Source organism: Notamacropus eugenii, chromosome 1, assembly GCF_028372415.1.
Source record: "Notamacropus eugenii isolate mMacEug1 chromosome 1, mMacEug1.pri_v2, whole genome shotgun sequence".
NCBI lineage: Eukaryota > Metazoa > Chordata > Mammalia > Diprotodontia > Macropodidae > Notamacropus > Notamacropus eugenii.
In genome coordinates this window covers 332,002,118-332,017,219 of record NC_092872.1, presented here as the reverse complement: position 1 = coordinate 332,017,219, position 15,102 = coordinate 332,002,118, and the positions used below count along the sequence as shown (strand labels likewise).

General features: G+C 35.0%; 1 protein-coding gene across 7 annotated transcripts in view; it reads right to left on the bottom strand.

The window, feature by feature from the left end:
- MIA2 (MIA SH3 domain ER export factor 2) overlaps window positions 1-15,102 on the bottom strand; it is a 120,372-nt gene that overhangs the window by 92,270 nt on the left and 13,000 nt on the right. For 4 of the 7 annotated variants that reach the window (XM_072629773.1, XM_072629774.1, XM_072629768.1 and 1 more), the window contains exons 4-6: window positions 12,753-13,965; window positions 11,758-11,844; window positions 5,233-5,312 (exon numbers count right to left, since the gene is read on the bottom strand). In XM_072629773.1, coding sequence (XP_072485874.1) covers window positions 5,233-5,312; window positions 11,758-11,844; window positions 12,753-13,965 — 1,380 coding nt within the window. The remainder of the gene's footprint in view (window positions 1-5,232; window positions 5,313-11,757; window positions 11,845-12,752; window positions 13,966-15,102) is intronic. The other 3 variants (XM_072629771.1, XM_072629772.1, XM_072629770.1) reach the window with 2 other exon arrangements.

Sequence of the window (15,102 nt, the reverse complement as noted above, 5' to 3'; positions counted from 1 at the left end):
CTTTGAAGCAAATATCCCTTTGTAAAAATTGATGTTAAGTGGTTAGATTTAACGGAAGTATTGTTTATTGGCCCGTAACCATGGGTGGAACACAGCAAGAGGGGAGATGAGCCAATGGCAGTAGAGAAGTACTCACAAATCCCTCAGGGAATACTGAGGGAACAAATGAAACTGGCATTGCCCTAGGTAAGAAGATCAGAGCATAAAATAAAGAATGTGGTGATCTCATGGTACCCACATCCTTTTTTCTATCACTGAGCTGGCTCACTCACCCCAAACTGTACTCATGTTGGCTGGTCTGAGTTGGATCAGTTGTAGCCCCATGGCTACAACTTACTCAAAGGGTCCTAGGGATAATCCCAGTATGGAGGAAATATACATCAACCTTCATGATTCTAGGTTTTGAGCTTCTACCCATGTGCTTCCCATTTATACAAATCAGTCACAATAAGATCACTAACTCTTAAACATGAAACATTTACTTAAATAGAAGTCAAAAGCAAAACTAATCTTAGGACACATAATTAGATGGCAAATAGCGAAAGCAGAAATAATCAAAATATAATAGTCCCTGCTTCTACCAATGCGTGCAGGGTCCATTGGGAAGGAGAGTAAACATATATAAAACCTTGGAGTGAGTGAAAAGAGTAGGGAATCCACATGCCTGAAACAAATTACAACTCTGAACTGCAGGTCTGGATATCATCAAAGGATTCTCTAAAGAAGTCTGCACCATGTGTCATCGATTCTTCTTCTGAGCCTCTTTGGTCACTGCTAGATGAAGCTGTTTGTCTTGAGCCACTAATGGAAGCATTGTTAAGCTCTAAGCCTGACTTTCACAGAGCTACCTGGGTATGCTCCCTTATCTAGGCACTGAGACAGCATGACACTTTCAGTAAAAAGCAACTCCCTTTAATTCTGGCACCTACAAAGCTATTCAGGTCTTACTCTAATAGCTTTGAGGAAATTTCCCTTCTCAAGAAAAAGAAGGAAGTAAAGTCAGTGTAAGCAAGGCTTTGAGACATCACCCCTCACTCAAGTTGTGGAAGGCACTAGAGACATGGCAGCCTTTCTTCCAGCCAGCTTCTTACCTACAGCAGAGGATCCCTTTTTCTCCAATCATCTCTTTCAAACAGAAGAGCTTTCTGCCAATCCTATCAGTTCTCTACATCAAGAGCAGAACCTAGAGTCATCTGACCTTAGCTTCCTTCAGCCTCTCAGTTTTGTCTCAGCCCTGAATTTTTCTTGGTTCTGCCTTTTGGTATCTCAACTTCTATAAACAGCTTCCCTTATTAACTTCTCTGATCTCTCTCCTATCCCCAGACCCTTTAGTTTCTGACTTCTGGTCTTCTGATCTCTGGCTCCTGAACCTCAAATCAGGGCTTTCTCATCTCTAACTTAGATTGAGAAATCCCAAATCCATACTTCTGGCAAACAGGACATAAGTAGTTCAGGATTTCCTAGCAATAACCTTCAGTTCTTTAAAATGCTCACATTCAAATGACTTTCTTGCAAATAATTCATTGTAAACATCTCTACCAACAGTCAATACCTTTTCCTCAAAAGAGCTGCTTTCTTTCAAGTCCTTTCACAAATTTTATTTGAAGGTCAGCTTTTCTCTCAAGTTTTCTCAACATGCTCTGCATTTCTCCTCAAGCTGTCTCCTTGTTTCACACAGATACTATTTCTCTGACCCTTTCAGTAAATAATACATATACACAATAAAGAGGAAGTATCTAACATCTCAGTGGAAAAGGAAATAGCAAACCACTCCAGTATCTTTGCCAAGAAAACTCCATGGACAGTATGGTCTATTTAGTCATAAAAAGTTGACACAGCTGAATGACAGAACAATAACCTGACATCTTCCTCATAGTAAACATTTACAATCCCTGAAAATCAGAAATCTGAATAGCAGAGGTTGTGCAAACAGGATATAAACATTAATATTTTAAATATTTTACAAAGCAATATATTTCAGTACAAAATAATTTTTCTCACTCAAAACTACACACAATTATATAGTTAAAAATAAGCATTTTCATTCATGGCAATCTCCCCATATCCACAATTATATAGTCAGAAGTAATTATTCTTATTCATAACTACATATATAATTATATAGTTTATAAACAACCAAATTTATAACATACATATAACAATCCTGTATATGTTCCCCAAAACATAAACCACAATAAGCTACAAATGGATACCTAACCTGGATATAAAAGGTCATCTCATAAACAAATTAAAGAAGATGCTCAAGAGATACTTTTCTCAATTCTGAATAGAAGAGTTCTTGATCAAACAAGTGAGATCAACATAAAAAATAAAACTGAAAAGTTTTTGTACAAACAAACAAAATCAATGTAGTTAGAATTCAAAAGGAAAGAGTTACCTGGGGGTAAGGGGGCAGAGGAACCTCTGCAACAAATTTCTCTAATAAAGAAATACCCAAAATATAAAGAGAATGGATTCAAATATAGCAAGAAACAAATGTAATTCTCCATTAGATAAATGGTAAAAGGATCTTACTGAGCAATTTTCAAAAGAAGAAATACAGGCTGTCAATAACGTATGGAAAAAAATTCTCCAAATCAGCAATAATAAAAGACCTTCAAAAAGACCATAATTTTGGAGGAACTAAGTCATAGGAGTCACATTAATGCACCATTGAGCGAGATGTAAATTAGGCCAACCACTCTAGAAAGCAATTTGGAGCTCAAAAAAGTCACTAAACTATGACTTTCAACCAGCAATATCATGACTAGGTTTATACCCCCCCAAAAGGGCAAAGAAAGTGAGAAAAAATCCACATGCACAAAAATGTTCATAGTAATGCTATCTAGTGTAGCAAACAATTAGAAACAAAGCAAATGCCCATCAATTAGGGAATGATTGAACAAATTAAGTAATATAAGTCTAATGAAATATTTTATTTCATTTTATTTCAGGTGCAGAATGAGACACACATTTTCAGAAATAGCCCATGTTTGGTTTGGTGCTTTACAACACTAATTTGTTGCAAGAGACATTTAACCTTGAGAGGCAAAATATTTACAAGGAGGAATGTTGACAGGTAATGTTAGTGATGCCCACAAAAAGGAAAAAAAAGGATAATAAAAGCCGCAAAACCTTTTAAAATATACAAAAGAAAGCAGAAGGAACACTAGAGGAAGATATAAATAAGCAGGGCAATTTTGTTACTGTCATGTTAAATTTAACATATAGACCCATAGGATATACTTTAGGGAAAAAATGTTTATAAGGGTAGGAGTCAACCCCACTCCAATACAACACAGTTGCCATGGAATCCTCTATTGAATCAGCTAATCATCCCCACTACAGTTAATGAAATTAACAAATACTATATGCCCTGACACCTTTATCAAGTGACACTACAGGATCACTAACTCAGAGTCCTACAGGTAGCTACACACACCTCAGGGGGACATGAGGTCTACATGACAAAAGACTTCCATCTAACAAGGGACTATGAATTATACTTTTGCTATACATGCTCTCTAAATCTGAATTAATTCTCCCATGGACTCTGTAAGTAATCATAGGACAATATGTCCTATATTTTTTGGGGAAATGCTCTTGTACCTTGGTCTTTGCCACACCTTTTTAGTATTTTTTAGTAAGTTTTCCTTTGTAAAAGCTAATTGATGGTAATTCATATTGGGGAGATATTGATACTGGGGAACACATTAGATATGGGCTTGTAAGTAACAGTACTAAAAAAGTCAACTCCAGTCCCTCAGGGTTACTCCTAGAGCCTTAAAAGGAGAAATAGCATCCAGCTTGACAATGCAAGTGCAAATTGGTAGAGTGAACCCAGAATCTGTGCTACACAAGGCATTAGAAGATCAAAGTTTCATATACAATCCTTTTTCTTTGTTCTTCTTTGTATGAAATGTTCAAGTCTGTTGATGTTGAAACTCATCATAAAAAAGAAAATGTAAGTTAAAATTAATCCAATTAATATTGGATTAGGGGAATGTACCATGTACAATGTACCATGGCCATTGGTAAATTTGGGGGAAAGTCTGTTGTGTTACCCAAAGAAATTGTATTGCTAAATTTAAATTTTTTTAAATTTAAAAGTTCAAGTAAATTTAAACAACTTGAAGTAAGGAAGAAAGAAAAGCTATAAAAAGAAGAAACAGGAACTCAGGACATGGATTTTGTGGTTAGTACAAGAGCAAATTAGTTTCAATAGGCCCTTAGGGCATTATTGATTATTAGTGATTAGACATATGAAGGTAACTCCCACATGAGAAGCATCCTATACCAATGCAGGTCAACACCTTTGCAATTTATAGTCTTACAGAGCTCCCCAGAGCATCGGGAGGTTAAATGATTTGCACAAGGTCTTTCTAGCTTTGATTCTTACTCTTGTCTGTTTCTCTGAGTATCACTGCATAACAGAATAATTGATGCTTTTACTTTAATAAGGATTTTCAAATCCTGGATCATAACAAAAAGCAAATCTGCAGTATACCCTTCTTGAAAGTAGAGAGTATACAATGTATTTTTAAAAATGTCCTATGAAATGGTTAAATTTTAAAAGCTTTGCTGCTTAAAGAGACAAATACTTCATTTCTTTGGATACTTCATTCCCTGAAAATGCAAGAATTCATTGACAATGTTTTGTGTAATATTAATCCGAAAGTGCTTTAATAAGGAATTTTTCTTTTTCTGAAGCTAAAAATCTGTTTTAAATGACTGATTTTGAAACCCACAAATTAAAGATCAGGGACATGAGATTTCATTCCTTTCCCAAAATGTTTTGCCAAAAATACATTTAAAACAATTCATCTTAAACTTATACATAAAATAGTTTAAAGTGGCTAAAAAGTGGTTTGCTAATTCATATGCTCTTTTGATTATTTCTTTGACAACAGGGGAGGCCAGATAAACAAAGAAATACTAAATGACTGAAATTTAACATCAGCTTGGTTAGAATTTCGATAGTTGCTTTTATATCTGACACTTACATTACATAGTCTTTGAGGACTGAAAACTCATTTACATATCAATAACTTAATGTTCATTCCATATTTTGTATTCCTTCCAGGCTAACTCCCTTATTTTTATTTTCTTTTACTGCAAAAAGATACTTATGTTCATGAACAACTCATGATGAAAAGTGAAAAATAAGTATTAAACATAAAACATTCAACAAGAAATCACTATTGTGGTATAGATACGAAAAAAAATATTTACCTTTTCTGTAGAAATCAGGAGGTCATGCATTTTAATTTGAAGTAAATATTCAAGTATCTGAAACCCATACGCATCTTCCGCTAATTATTAGGAAAGAAAAGATGTTTACATTTCACATTATATTGCCTATGGATCTGGTTTTCTTCTCTAGTTGTCTCATAGAGTAGAGAATGATTCTGTTTGGGGGGAATGTCGCTTTAAAGTGATGGGTTATACAATGAGAGGTTCTTGTTTAAAATAATATTTTCCAGAGAACCATGGATTTCAAACTGAGCAGGTGCAGGAAACATTGATGTTATTTTTCATTGTTACTTATTGTGTAGAAATTATTCAATTTTGTGATACCTTTTCTCATTAAATGTTGTAGTTAACATAATTTTAGTGAGCATATCTATAAATAGATAAGGAAAATTTTGTTCATTTTTTTATTTCTATCATCACTTTCTTTCTACCATTCAGTTCTTTGTTTTTGTCTTCCAGGTAAGTTCCATTTTGTACCTCTCTAATTACTGAGCCATTTTTATGAAGAATAAAAAAAAAGAATATTCTTGTAAGACAACCTTTGTCTACTTCAGTTTTCTCATCTGTAAAATAGGGATAATAAGAACACCTCCCAATGTTATTGCAATGATAAAATGAGATATTTGTAAACCATTTTGCAAACCTTATTGTGTTTGTCTTTAGTTGCTGAAGAAGACCATGCCGTCAGAGAAATAATGACATGGCTTGCACTTGACTTTGTTTTTGAGGAAGGGAGGGCTGTGCAGGTCACCAGCCTCACTTCTCCTCCAGAGCCATCTGAATCCAGTGACCTGATATTCACCAGGATGACTGGAGATGACCCAGGTACTCACTTATGGTGAGATAACACCCATTCATTGAACAGGCCTGTTTAAGAAGTAGCCAGCGTATAGCTCCTTTAATGAGGCAAAGAAAAAGAAACACATCAGGCTGGGAGGGAAACAGCAATCGTTCCTACTGATAATCACTCTAAAGCCAGGAGGATCCAGAAGAGCCCTTAGGCAGGGGTCCATTGGCATGCATATCTGGTCACTGGATTCAGATGACTCTGGAGGAGAAGTGAGGCTGGTGACCTGCACAGCCCTCCCTGGCTCAAAACAAAGTCAAGTGCAAGCCTTAAAGCGCTATATAAATGCCAGCTATTATTATTATTCATTACAGAGGTTGTGTCTTTCACTGCCCCTTCACATCTTTTTCCACCTAGGAAAACTATAATTCCCATCAGCCCCTTGCCAATAAGGAGCTACAACCAGCAACGGAACACGTCTACTCTATGTAGGACTGGTCTAGCTAAGTTCCAAATGGCTCATTGCCAGTAATTTGGCCATTTGGTAATGAATTTTTTGGTGATGGTAACATAGGAAAAGAGAAAAATGCAAAATTGTCCTCAGTGCAGTGTAACCCCTTCTGGTATGACAGCAACAGAGTGGAAGAAAGGGGTCTGAGGTTGAGAATCACAGCATTTAATTAATCTATAATAACTTTTTCTATTAGAATTCTAAATGTGACATCTCTGTCTAGTGACCAAAAAGTGGAAATACTTTTGAAGGAATTGTGTCATATTGATCTTGACATTCTTGCTATATGTAAAACCAAAAGCCAAAAGGGAAGTTGTATCTAAATGTGAGGGTAACTTAAAAGTCTTCCTTGGAGAGGCAAAGGAAGTCAGAGGAGGTGGTTTCATCATATGTTCAAAGACAACAAGAAACAGAAATTCATGGGACATTTGGCTATTCCATATTGTAGTACTCATAACAAGCATGTGCAAAAAGAACACCACGAAAATGATTAAAGCTTATATAGCAACAACTGTTTCAGAGAATGGAGAGGTAAAAAAAATTCTAATGAAAGTATAGCCCTACTCACAAGCTTCTAGGGACTAATAAGACTGCTCCACGAGAAAGATGGAGGGAGAGAATTGATGCCTTTCCCCCGACATACACTCTCAGGTATTGATCTCATTAGTACCTGGAAGCTTGTGGGAGTAGCTACATAAGATTTAATAAAACCATCCGAATTAATCAATACATATTTTGACACTCAATGACAAGAGTGTAAAGGCAAGGACAGCAGAAAATATGTGTTTCAGGAGGAAAAAACAAGACAAGCCAAAAGCCAATGCATAAACATCACACCTGAAACTTATGAATATTTTTCCCCAGAAAAGATCATGGACGTGGTGAGTACTACATACTGTTAACAAAAATGAGATTGATCATGTTTAACAGACAGGAATCAATTCATTACTGATGTGGGAATTATTCCTACTTGAGCTGTCTGTGTATTGTCAGATAGGGAATTTGTTAGAGGAAGGATCAAAATTAATACAAAAGTAGGAGAAAGAATAAAAATGAAAAAAATACATAGGATGCAAAGAAAGTTCCAGCCTAACCCATTCTAAATAAACTATTGATCCTTACCCCCAAAAAGAAATGAGCGATGTAAGGGAGTCAATATGTACATTATAGTAGTTTCTTAGAAAAAGTTAATGTATCCATTGCTATAGAAGATCAAAAGAATCTAGAAGCATCTTGACTTGCCAAGTGGGGTGGTATGGCAGCCATGAGCACTTTAGAATATAAATTCTCATGGAGGAGAATGGTGGAAGATTTTAATATCATAACCTCATAAAATAGCAAAAAGCAGTGAAGGGAAAAATAAATTTAAAGAAAGCTTGGGAAAAGACTCAATGGAGCATTTAAGGATGAAAATGGAAGGACAAAAAACCCCAGCCAAATATATAATAAAAAAAATCTATAAAGTTTTCGGTAATAAATTCTTTTTTGCCATCAAGGTTCATTGCCCATCAGATTTTGGTTTTAACATCAGTTCTAGGCATGCTATATGAAGAAAAAGAAATGACATTAAAGAAAAAATAGGAAAAATAACTGTATTTTAAAAAGTATACAGAAAGTAGATCTGTGTTGGAGATAACCTAATTTTGAGGGCATTGTTGAGGGACCTTTTCTCAAGGTATTTCTGAAAATGGGAGTGTATCAAAATGTACTTTAAATAAAACTTAGAAGCATGAGTTGGGCTTGGAATCAGGAAGACTTGGGTTCAAACCCTGTCTCAGACACTAAGTCTGTGACCTTGTGCAAACTTACGACTCAGTTTCCTCATCTGCAAAATGGGGATAGAGTAGATGTTATGGTCTTTCAGATGTCTTCCAGCTCCTAATCTAGCATCCTATGATCCTATTATTATCCCAATAACATAACAAACAAAATATTAATAGCCATTGACCCATATGTCTACTTTCCCATCTCTACAAAATTTTTACGCTAACAATCTACACAAATACTGAGCTTATCCCTTGATGAAGGCATGAAAACGGAACAGGAAAGCTTTAGCAAATTACATTCTACAGTAGACCACATCTTTTGTAGTCAAACAATTCAACAAAAAAACATAAAGAATATAAGATCCTACTTCGCTGACCTCAAAAAGCAAAATTCTGCCTTAATGACTCTCTGATCTTGGCCAAGTCACATTATTTGATTCCTCTTTATTTAAAAGGCTACCTTTATTTTTTTTATGATGGTGGAAGTTCCTGAATACCTTGACATCTAAACATGGAAAGATAAAACAACCATTACTGAGAGCCTCTTTATTTTTTAAGAGCTAAATTTAAATTATGGGCAGCTAGGTGGTACAGTGGAGAGAGTACTAGGGTATGAAGTCAGGATGACTTGTCTTCTTGAGTTCAAATCTCAGACATTTGCTAGTTATGTGAGTCTGGGCAAGTTACTTAACCCTGTTTGCCTCAGTTTCCTCATCTGAAAAATAACCTGGAGAAGAAAATGGCAAACCACTCCAATATCTTTGCCAAGAAAACCCCAAATAGGGTCACAAAGAGTCAGATATGACTGAAACAACTGAACAATAACAATTTAAACTAGTATTGTTTTCAGTTCATCTCTCAAACATCAAGGGTTTGAATAAATTAGATCACAGAATATAATTTCTGCTTGAACTTCCTTATAATCTCATACATTCAAAGAGATGCTTAATTACTGAAATTCCTTTTCTGTAAAACTATACAGTATACTATTATATATATTAAAAAACTACAGAATTTTATTATTTACTTTTGGAACTCTTGGATATCAAGAATATTTTGAATGATTCAAAATACAATCTGTTCTTTGTTTCTTTAAAAGAAATTGTTTCCATAAAGAAGACACTATAAGGGGATGACAAAAGGAATTATAATCTACATATTTTAAGAACAATGTGGGGGATTTTTGTGGGGGGAAGGCAGTTGTTGGACTAGTGTCTAGTAAGGAGCCTCCCACTCCAAATAAAGATCAATACCTGGTCAGTAACTTATAATCTTAGAATGATCCCAGGCAATGAAATTTTGATTAGTTTTGCCCAGAGTTACATAGCCAACATATGTCAGAGAAAAGACTTGAATCCCAACCTTCCTGACTCAGAGCTTGGTTCTCTAACCATTACTTCACTAAGCCTAAACATAACCTTTGCTTTAAGGATTTGTCTTTCTTGATAAGATGCTCAAATGCATTTCTCGAGGGTAGACTTTGGCTATCTAACTCATTTGGATTCTTGCCAGTACTTTCACTATTATCTCCATGTGCTCAATACCTGGTTTTCTGAGACTCTAGATCATGTCAGGGAGTATTAGCCTGTTGTTCACAAAAAGAAAACTGATTTAGTTCTTCAGATGTGCAATTCAGCTTCATTGGCACCCACAGTTAGGAGGGAAAACTATCTTCTAATAATTATGTGAAATATATGGTTTTTCTTTTTTTTCCTTTTTTTTTGGTTTGTTTTCAATGTTCTACAATCACTTCCATAAATCGTAGATTTTTTTCCCCTCCCTTACCCTCTTTTCCCCCTCTCTGTCCTCTCCCTCCCAGAGACAGCATACAATTTTATATAGGTTCTACACATACATTCCTGTTAAAAACATTTTCACCTTAGGTTGCATAAAAGAATTAAAATGAATGGGAGAAATCATAAAACAAACCAAAACATAACACAAAAGAAAATGATCTGCTTCATTCTGCAATTGAATTCCACAGTTCTTTTTCTGGATGTGGAAGGCATTTGTCTTAAGAAACCATTGGGAATTTTTTAAGTGCTTGCATTGCAATGAAGTACTAAGTCTACCAGAAAAAATCCTCACACACTGTGGTTGTTACTGTGTACAAAGTTCTCCTGGTTCTGCTCCTTTCACTCAGCATCAGTTCATGTAAGTCTTTCCAGGCCTCTCTGCTGTCTTCCTGTTCATCATTTCTTACAGCACAATAGTATTCCATTACATTCATATATCACAATTTATTCAGCCATTCCCCAATTGATGGGCATCCCCTTGATTTCCAATTTTTGGCCACCACAAAGAGTGCTGCTATAAATATTTTTGCACATGGGGGACCCTTTCCCATTTTTATGATCTCTTGAGGATATAGTCCTAGAAGCAGCATTGCTGGGCCAAAGGGTATGCGCATTTTTGTAGCCCTTTGGGCATAGTTTCAAATTGCTCTACAAAATGGTTGGATCAGCTCCCAGCTCCACCAACAATGAATTAGTGCTCCAACTCTCCCACATCTTCTCCAACATTTATCATCTTCCTGTTTTGTCGAGTTAGCCAGTCTGAAAGGTGTGATGTGGTATCTCAGAATTGTTTTGATTTGCATCTCTCTAATCAATAGTGATTTACAGCATTTTTTCATATGACAATAGATAGCCTTAATTTCTTCCTCTGAAAACTGCCTGTTCATATCCTTTGACCATTTATCAGTTGGGGAATGACTTGTATTCATATGGTTTTTCTTAGAAAAAAAAATTAGGATCATAGATAGCCATCTAGTGCTATCTCTCCATTTTACAGTTGAGAAAACTGAGGGCCATAGAGGTTAAGTGACTTGAGCAAGGCACTCAACTAGTGACAGGTTTCAGTGTAATTAACTTTTTCTCTTGCAGGTTTTCTATCCAAATGATAAACCACAACATTATTTAAATTGCTGTTTGCATTCATTATTCAATATTATTAATGTACCTGAAGCTTGAAACTACAAGTGGTTTTGAATACCATTTATACAAGGCATCATTTCAATAATCTGCAGACTTTTCACTAAAGAGAGTAGTTACTTTTTTTAAAAAAAATTAGAATGATAAACTCTAAAAATCTGAATAGTTTTTCTAGGTCAGCTAACAAAAATAGTTAGGATTTGCATAGCATGTTACAAATATCATCTCATTTGATCCTCACAACAACCATGGGAGGAAGGTGCTATTATTATCTCCATCATACAGGATGGGAGGAAACTGAGGCAGACAGAAATGAAATGACTTTCTAGAGTCATTCAGCTAGGAAATGTTGGAGGCAGGCTTTGAACTTAGGTTTTCTTAACTCTAGACCCAGAGCTGCCTCTACCTTTTCCATTTCTGATTCTGAAAGAGTCCTAACTGATATATCTTGGTGAATGTAAGCTGCATCACTAGTTTCAGTATGAGAAGAGCCATCTATTTTATTACCTTTGGCACTGTTTCTCTCAGGAGTGGAAGATGGAGATTTTTCTACTTTTTGCCCCTGGAATTCCTCTTTATATTCCATTTTAGAGTCTGAAAATAAAAAAGAAAAGATATTTTTCTGTTACTCATTAGGGAATGGGGTAAATCTATATTAGTCCTCTCTAGACTTTTATTAGTTTATTAGCCAAGTGATAGAGTTTTTGCTTCTGACAGTTTCTTTGTCATATTAAGATTGGGGACCATCAAGGGGAAAAAAATGAAGTATAGGAGACACTCCCTCACTCCAACCTTTCCAGTTCTGGAAGCACAATCAAATTAATGCAGCCATTGTTACTGGGAAAAGTGTGTCAGTCTGTTCCTCTATGGCCATATTCATCATTTCCCATAGATTTCCAAAGCAAAATATTCCTCCCCTAAAATATATTGTTTCCTCCTATTAGAACATAAGCTCCTTGAGTGTAGGAACTATCTTTCTTTTTGTACCTCTTATACTTAGAATAGTGCTTGGCACATAGTAAGCATTAAATAAATACATCTTCATTCATTTAAAACATTCATAAATGATTAAGGAAGAAATGAAACTCTAATATTTTAAAATGTCACTTTTGTCCCTCAATTTTTTAAAATATCATTAAGCTCATTAAGCTAAGTGGTACAGTAGATAGAGTTCTAAGTCTGGTGTCAAGAAAAACTGAGTTCAATTCCAGGACCAGACACTAGCTGTATAACCATGGGAAAGTCACTTAACTTTGATCTAGTTTCCTCAATAATAAAATAAGGATAATAATAGCACCTATCTCCCAGAGCTGTTAAGAGAATCAGATAAAATGACAATATTTGTAAAGAATTTTACAAGCAATCATAAGCCCTAAAATGAGTTAAAAATAAAAGGGAGGTGATAAATGATATTTATGTTTCTTAGGAAACAACATTTTCCTGAATTTGTTTTCTTCAACATTTTAGAAAATTAAATAGATCCGAAATATTTTCATACCAACCTGACTGACCATTTTTGGCAACCTCCACATCTTCTGTGCTTTGACTTCCATATGATAATTTTTCAGTTTCTATCAGTGATTTACCTTGATCCCAAAATTTTTTTGGTGACTTGGTTTCCTTGGGATTACTGTGGGAATTCCAAGGATAATCAGTGTTATCCGACAATATTTGCAAATAAGGTGAAGTATCAGAATCTCCTGGCTTCTGCAAAACCCTTTTCTTGTCTGTTTGATCTTTAATTTCCCCAGTTTCATCAGTTTCTCTTTCCTCATTATTATCAAGGTCAAAATCACTTGATGAAAGATTTTCATTGTCATTTCCTCCACTACTGTCTTTTCTTTCTTGCTTATCTGGTTTCTTTTGCTCTTTTTTGCCATATAGAAAGTATAGTGAATCAAGCCAACTTGGTTGATGAGCTGGATAATCATTTGTCTTGGGCTCTTCTACTTCTGATGGCTTTTCTGTATATGGAACTATGGGTTCCTGATCAGATGGAACAGTGATGGAAATGTCTTGTAGTAATGAAGCATTTTCTAGTAGTGAAGTATTTTCTAGTAGTGAAGTATCTTCTTGAGATGATAACTCAAATCCTGAATCCCGTTGGCCAAAACCAAAATATCCTATAAAGTCTTCATCAAGCCAGGTAGTTGTCCGAGTATCTTCAGGCTCAGATTTTGGTGCAGGCTCTTCCAGTGGACAAGGATCAAACTCTGATGGAGGTTCTAACTCATTCTTTTCTAAAGGATGGTCAATTTTTAACTCCTTTAAGTTATTCTCATCTCTTACAGCTATTTTTCTACTGGAAAATGAACTTTTCTGTGGTGGTTCATTAACTGATTCAAAAGTCTCTTCTACTTTTTCACTTCCCAGACTAAACAACACTGTAACCCAAGAAGATGTTGAAGGATTCACTTGGGCAACATGACTTGGAGATGCTTGAGTGGTAGCACTCTCTGTTAAACTCTCAGGTTCTACTTTTCCCCAGACTCCTGATTCATCTGTACTTCTGATATTTTCTAGACCCTCTGTTGTTGGGGACTGGTTATCTAACTCAGTATTTTCAGAAGTTAAGTAAATTTCAAGTGTTCTCTGGAATTCACTTCCATCTGTATTAGATTCTTGGTTTTTTTCTTCTACATCTGAATAGTCAGTTACTTCATCATCATTTTCAAACACATAGTTCATCTCATGAAGACAAATGAAGTCAGATTCCTAAAAGAGAATATAGTTTTATATTACTGGGGAAAATGTACTAAATAACCAAAATCATTTCATAGATGAATATCTTTCTTGTTCTTAATGTTTTCACAGAACTTCCTCAGTAATATGTGTCATGGGTATCATTTGCTTACTGTTAGCAAATTATTTTCTGTAGCTAATATGAGGTATGTAAAGTTGAGACTAAGTTTCATGTTCTGATCATTATGTATGTAATCAATGTAATAGGCTCTTACAAACTTGAAAATAAAGTGAAGTTATTCCCCAGACTTTGCATTTCCAGGCTAAATAATTCTATTTTTAAAAAAGATCCTTACGGATCTTTTTTTTCTTCTTAACCTTGTTGTTCTCTAAACAACTGCAGATTTTCTAAATAGTATACCTTTTAACTAAAAGAGCATTCTAGAAAAAAATACAGACACATTTACCAAACAATTCTTTTCAAATACTTACATTTTTAAAATATTTAAAAATGTTATTTAACTTCTGAAAAATTGACCATTTTAGATGTATACAATAAGCAGAACATATATCCAATCCCACATGGGAGTTTGGTCTAATATTTAACCATATTTCTATAGTTATATTCATAACTGGAGGCACCTCAAGTTCTTAAGTGGATCTCAGCAGTCTTATAAAACATTGTCCATTAAAAAAGTCCAGAGGGAACAAAAAGCCTTGTTTCTCTTTGATCCCTTGCTAATCCTTATAGTTTCCTTTATTTCTTTTAATAGGCCTAGTCTAACCTAGTCTTTGTGACTATTCCACGTTATTTTGGGGGGTGAAGTGTGGGGAAAGGAGATTATTGCAGAATTATTCTTTTCTGCAGTTTATCCTGGGAATCTCTTATCTCAAATGAGTATTTCTTCTAAGTATTAGGCATTTGATATTGGTCAAAAAAATAGAGAGAGCTCCCCAATTGATAAATGGTCAAAGGATATGAACAGGCAGTTTTCATAGGAAGAAATTAAAGCTATCTATAGTCATATAAAATATAGTCATATAAAAAAATGTTCTAAATCACTATTGATTAGGGAGAAGCAAATCAAAATAACTCTTGAGATACCACATCACACCTATCAGATTGGCTAACAGGATGGAACAGGAAGATGATAAATGTTGGAGAAAATG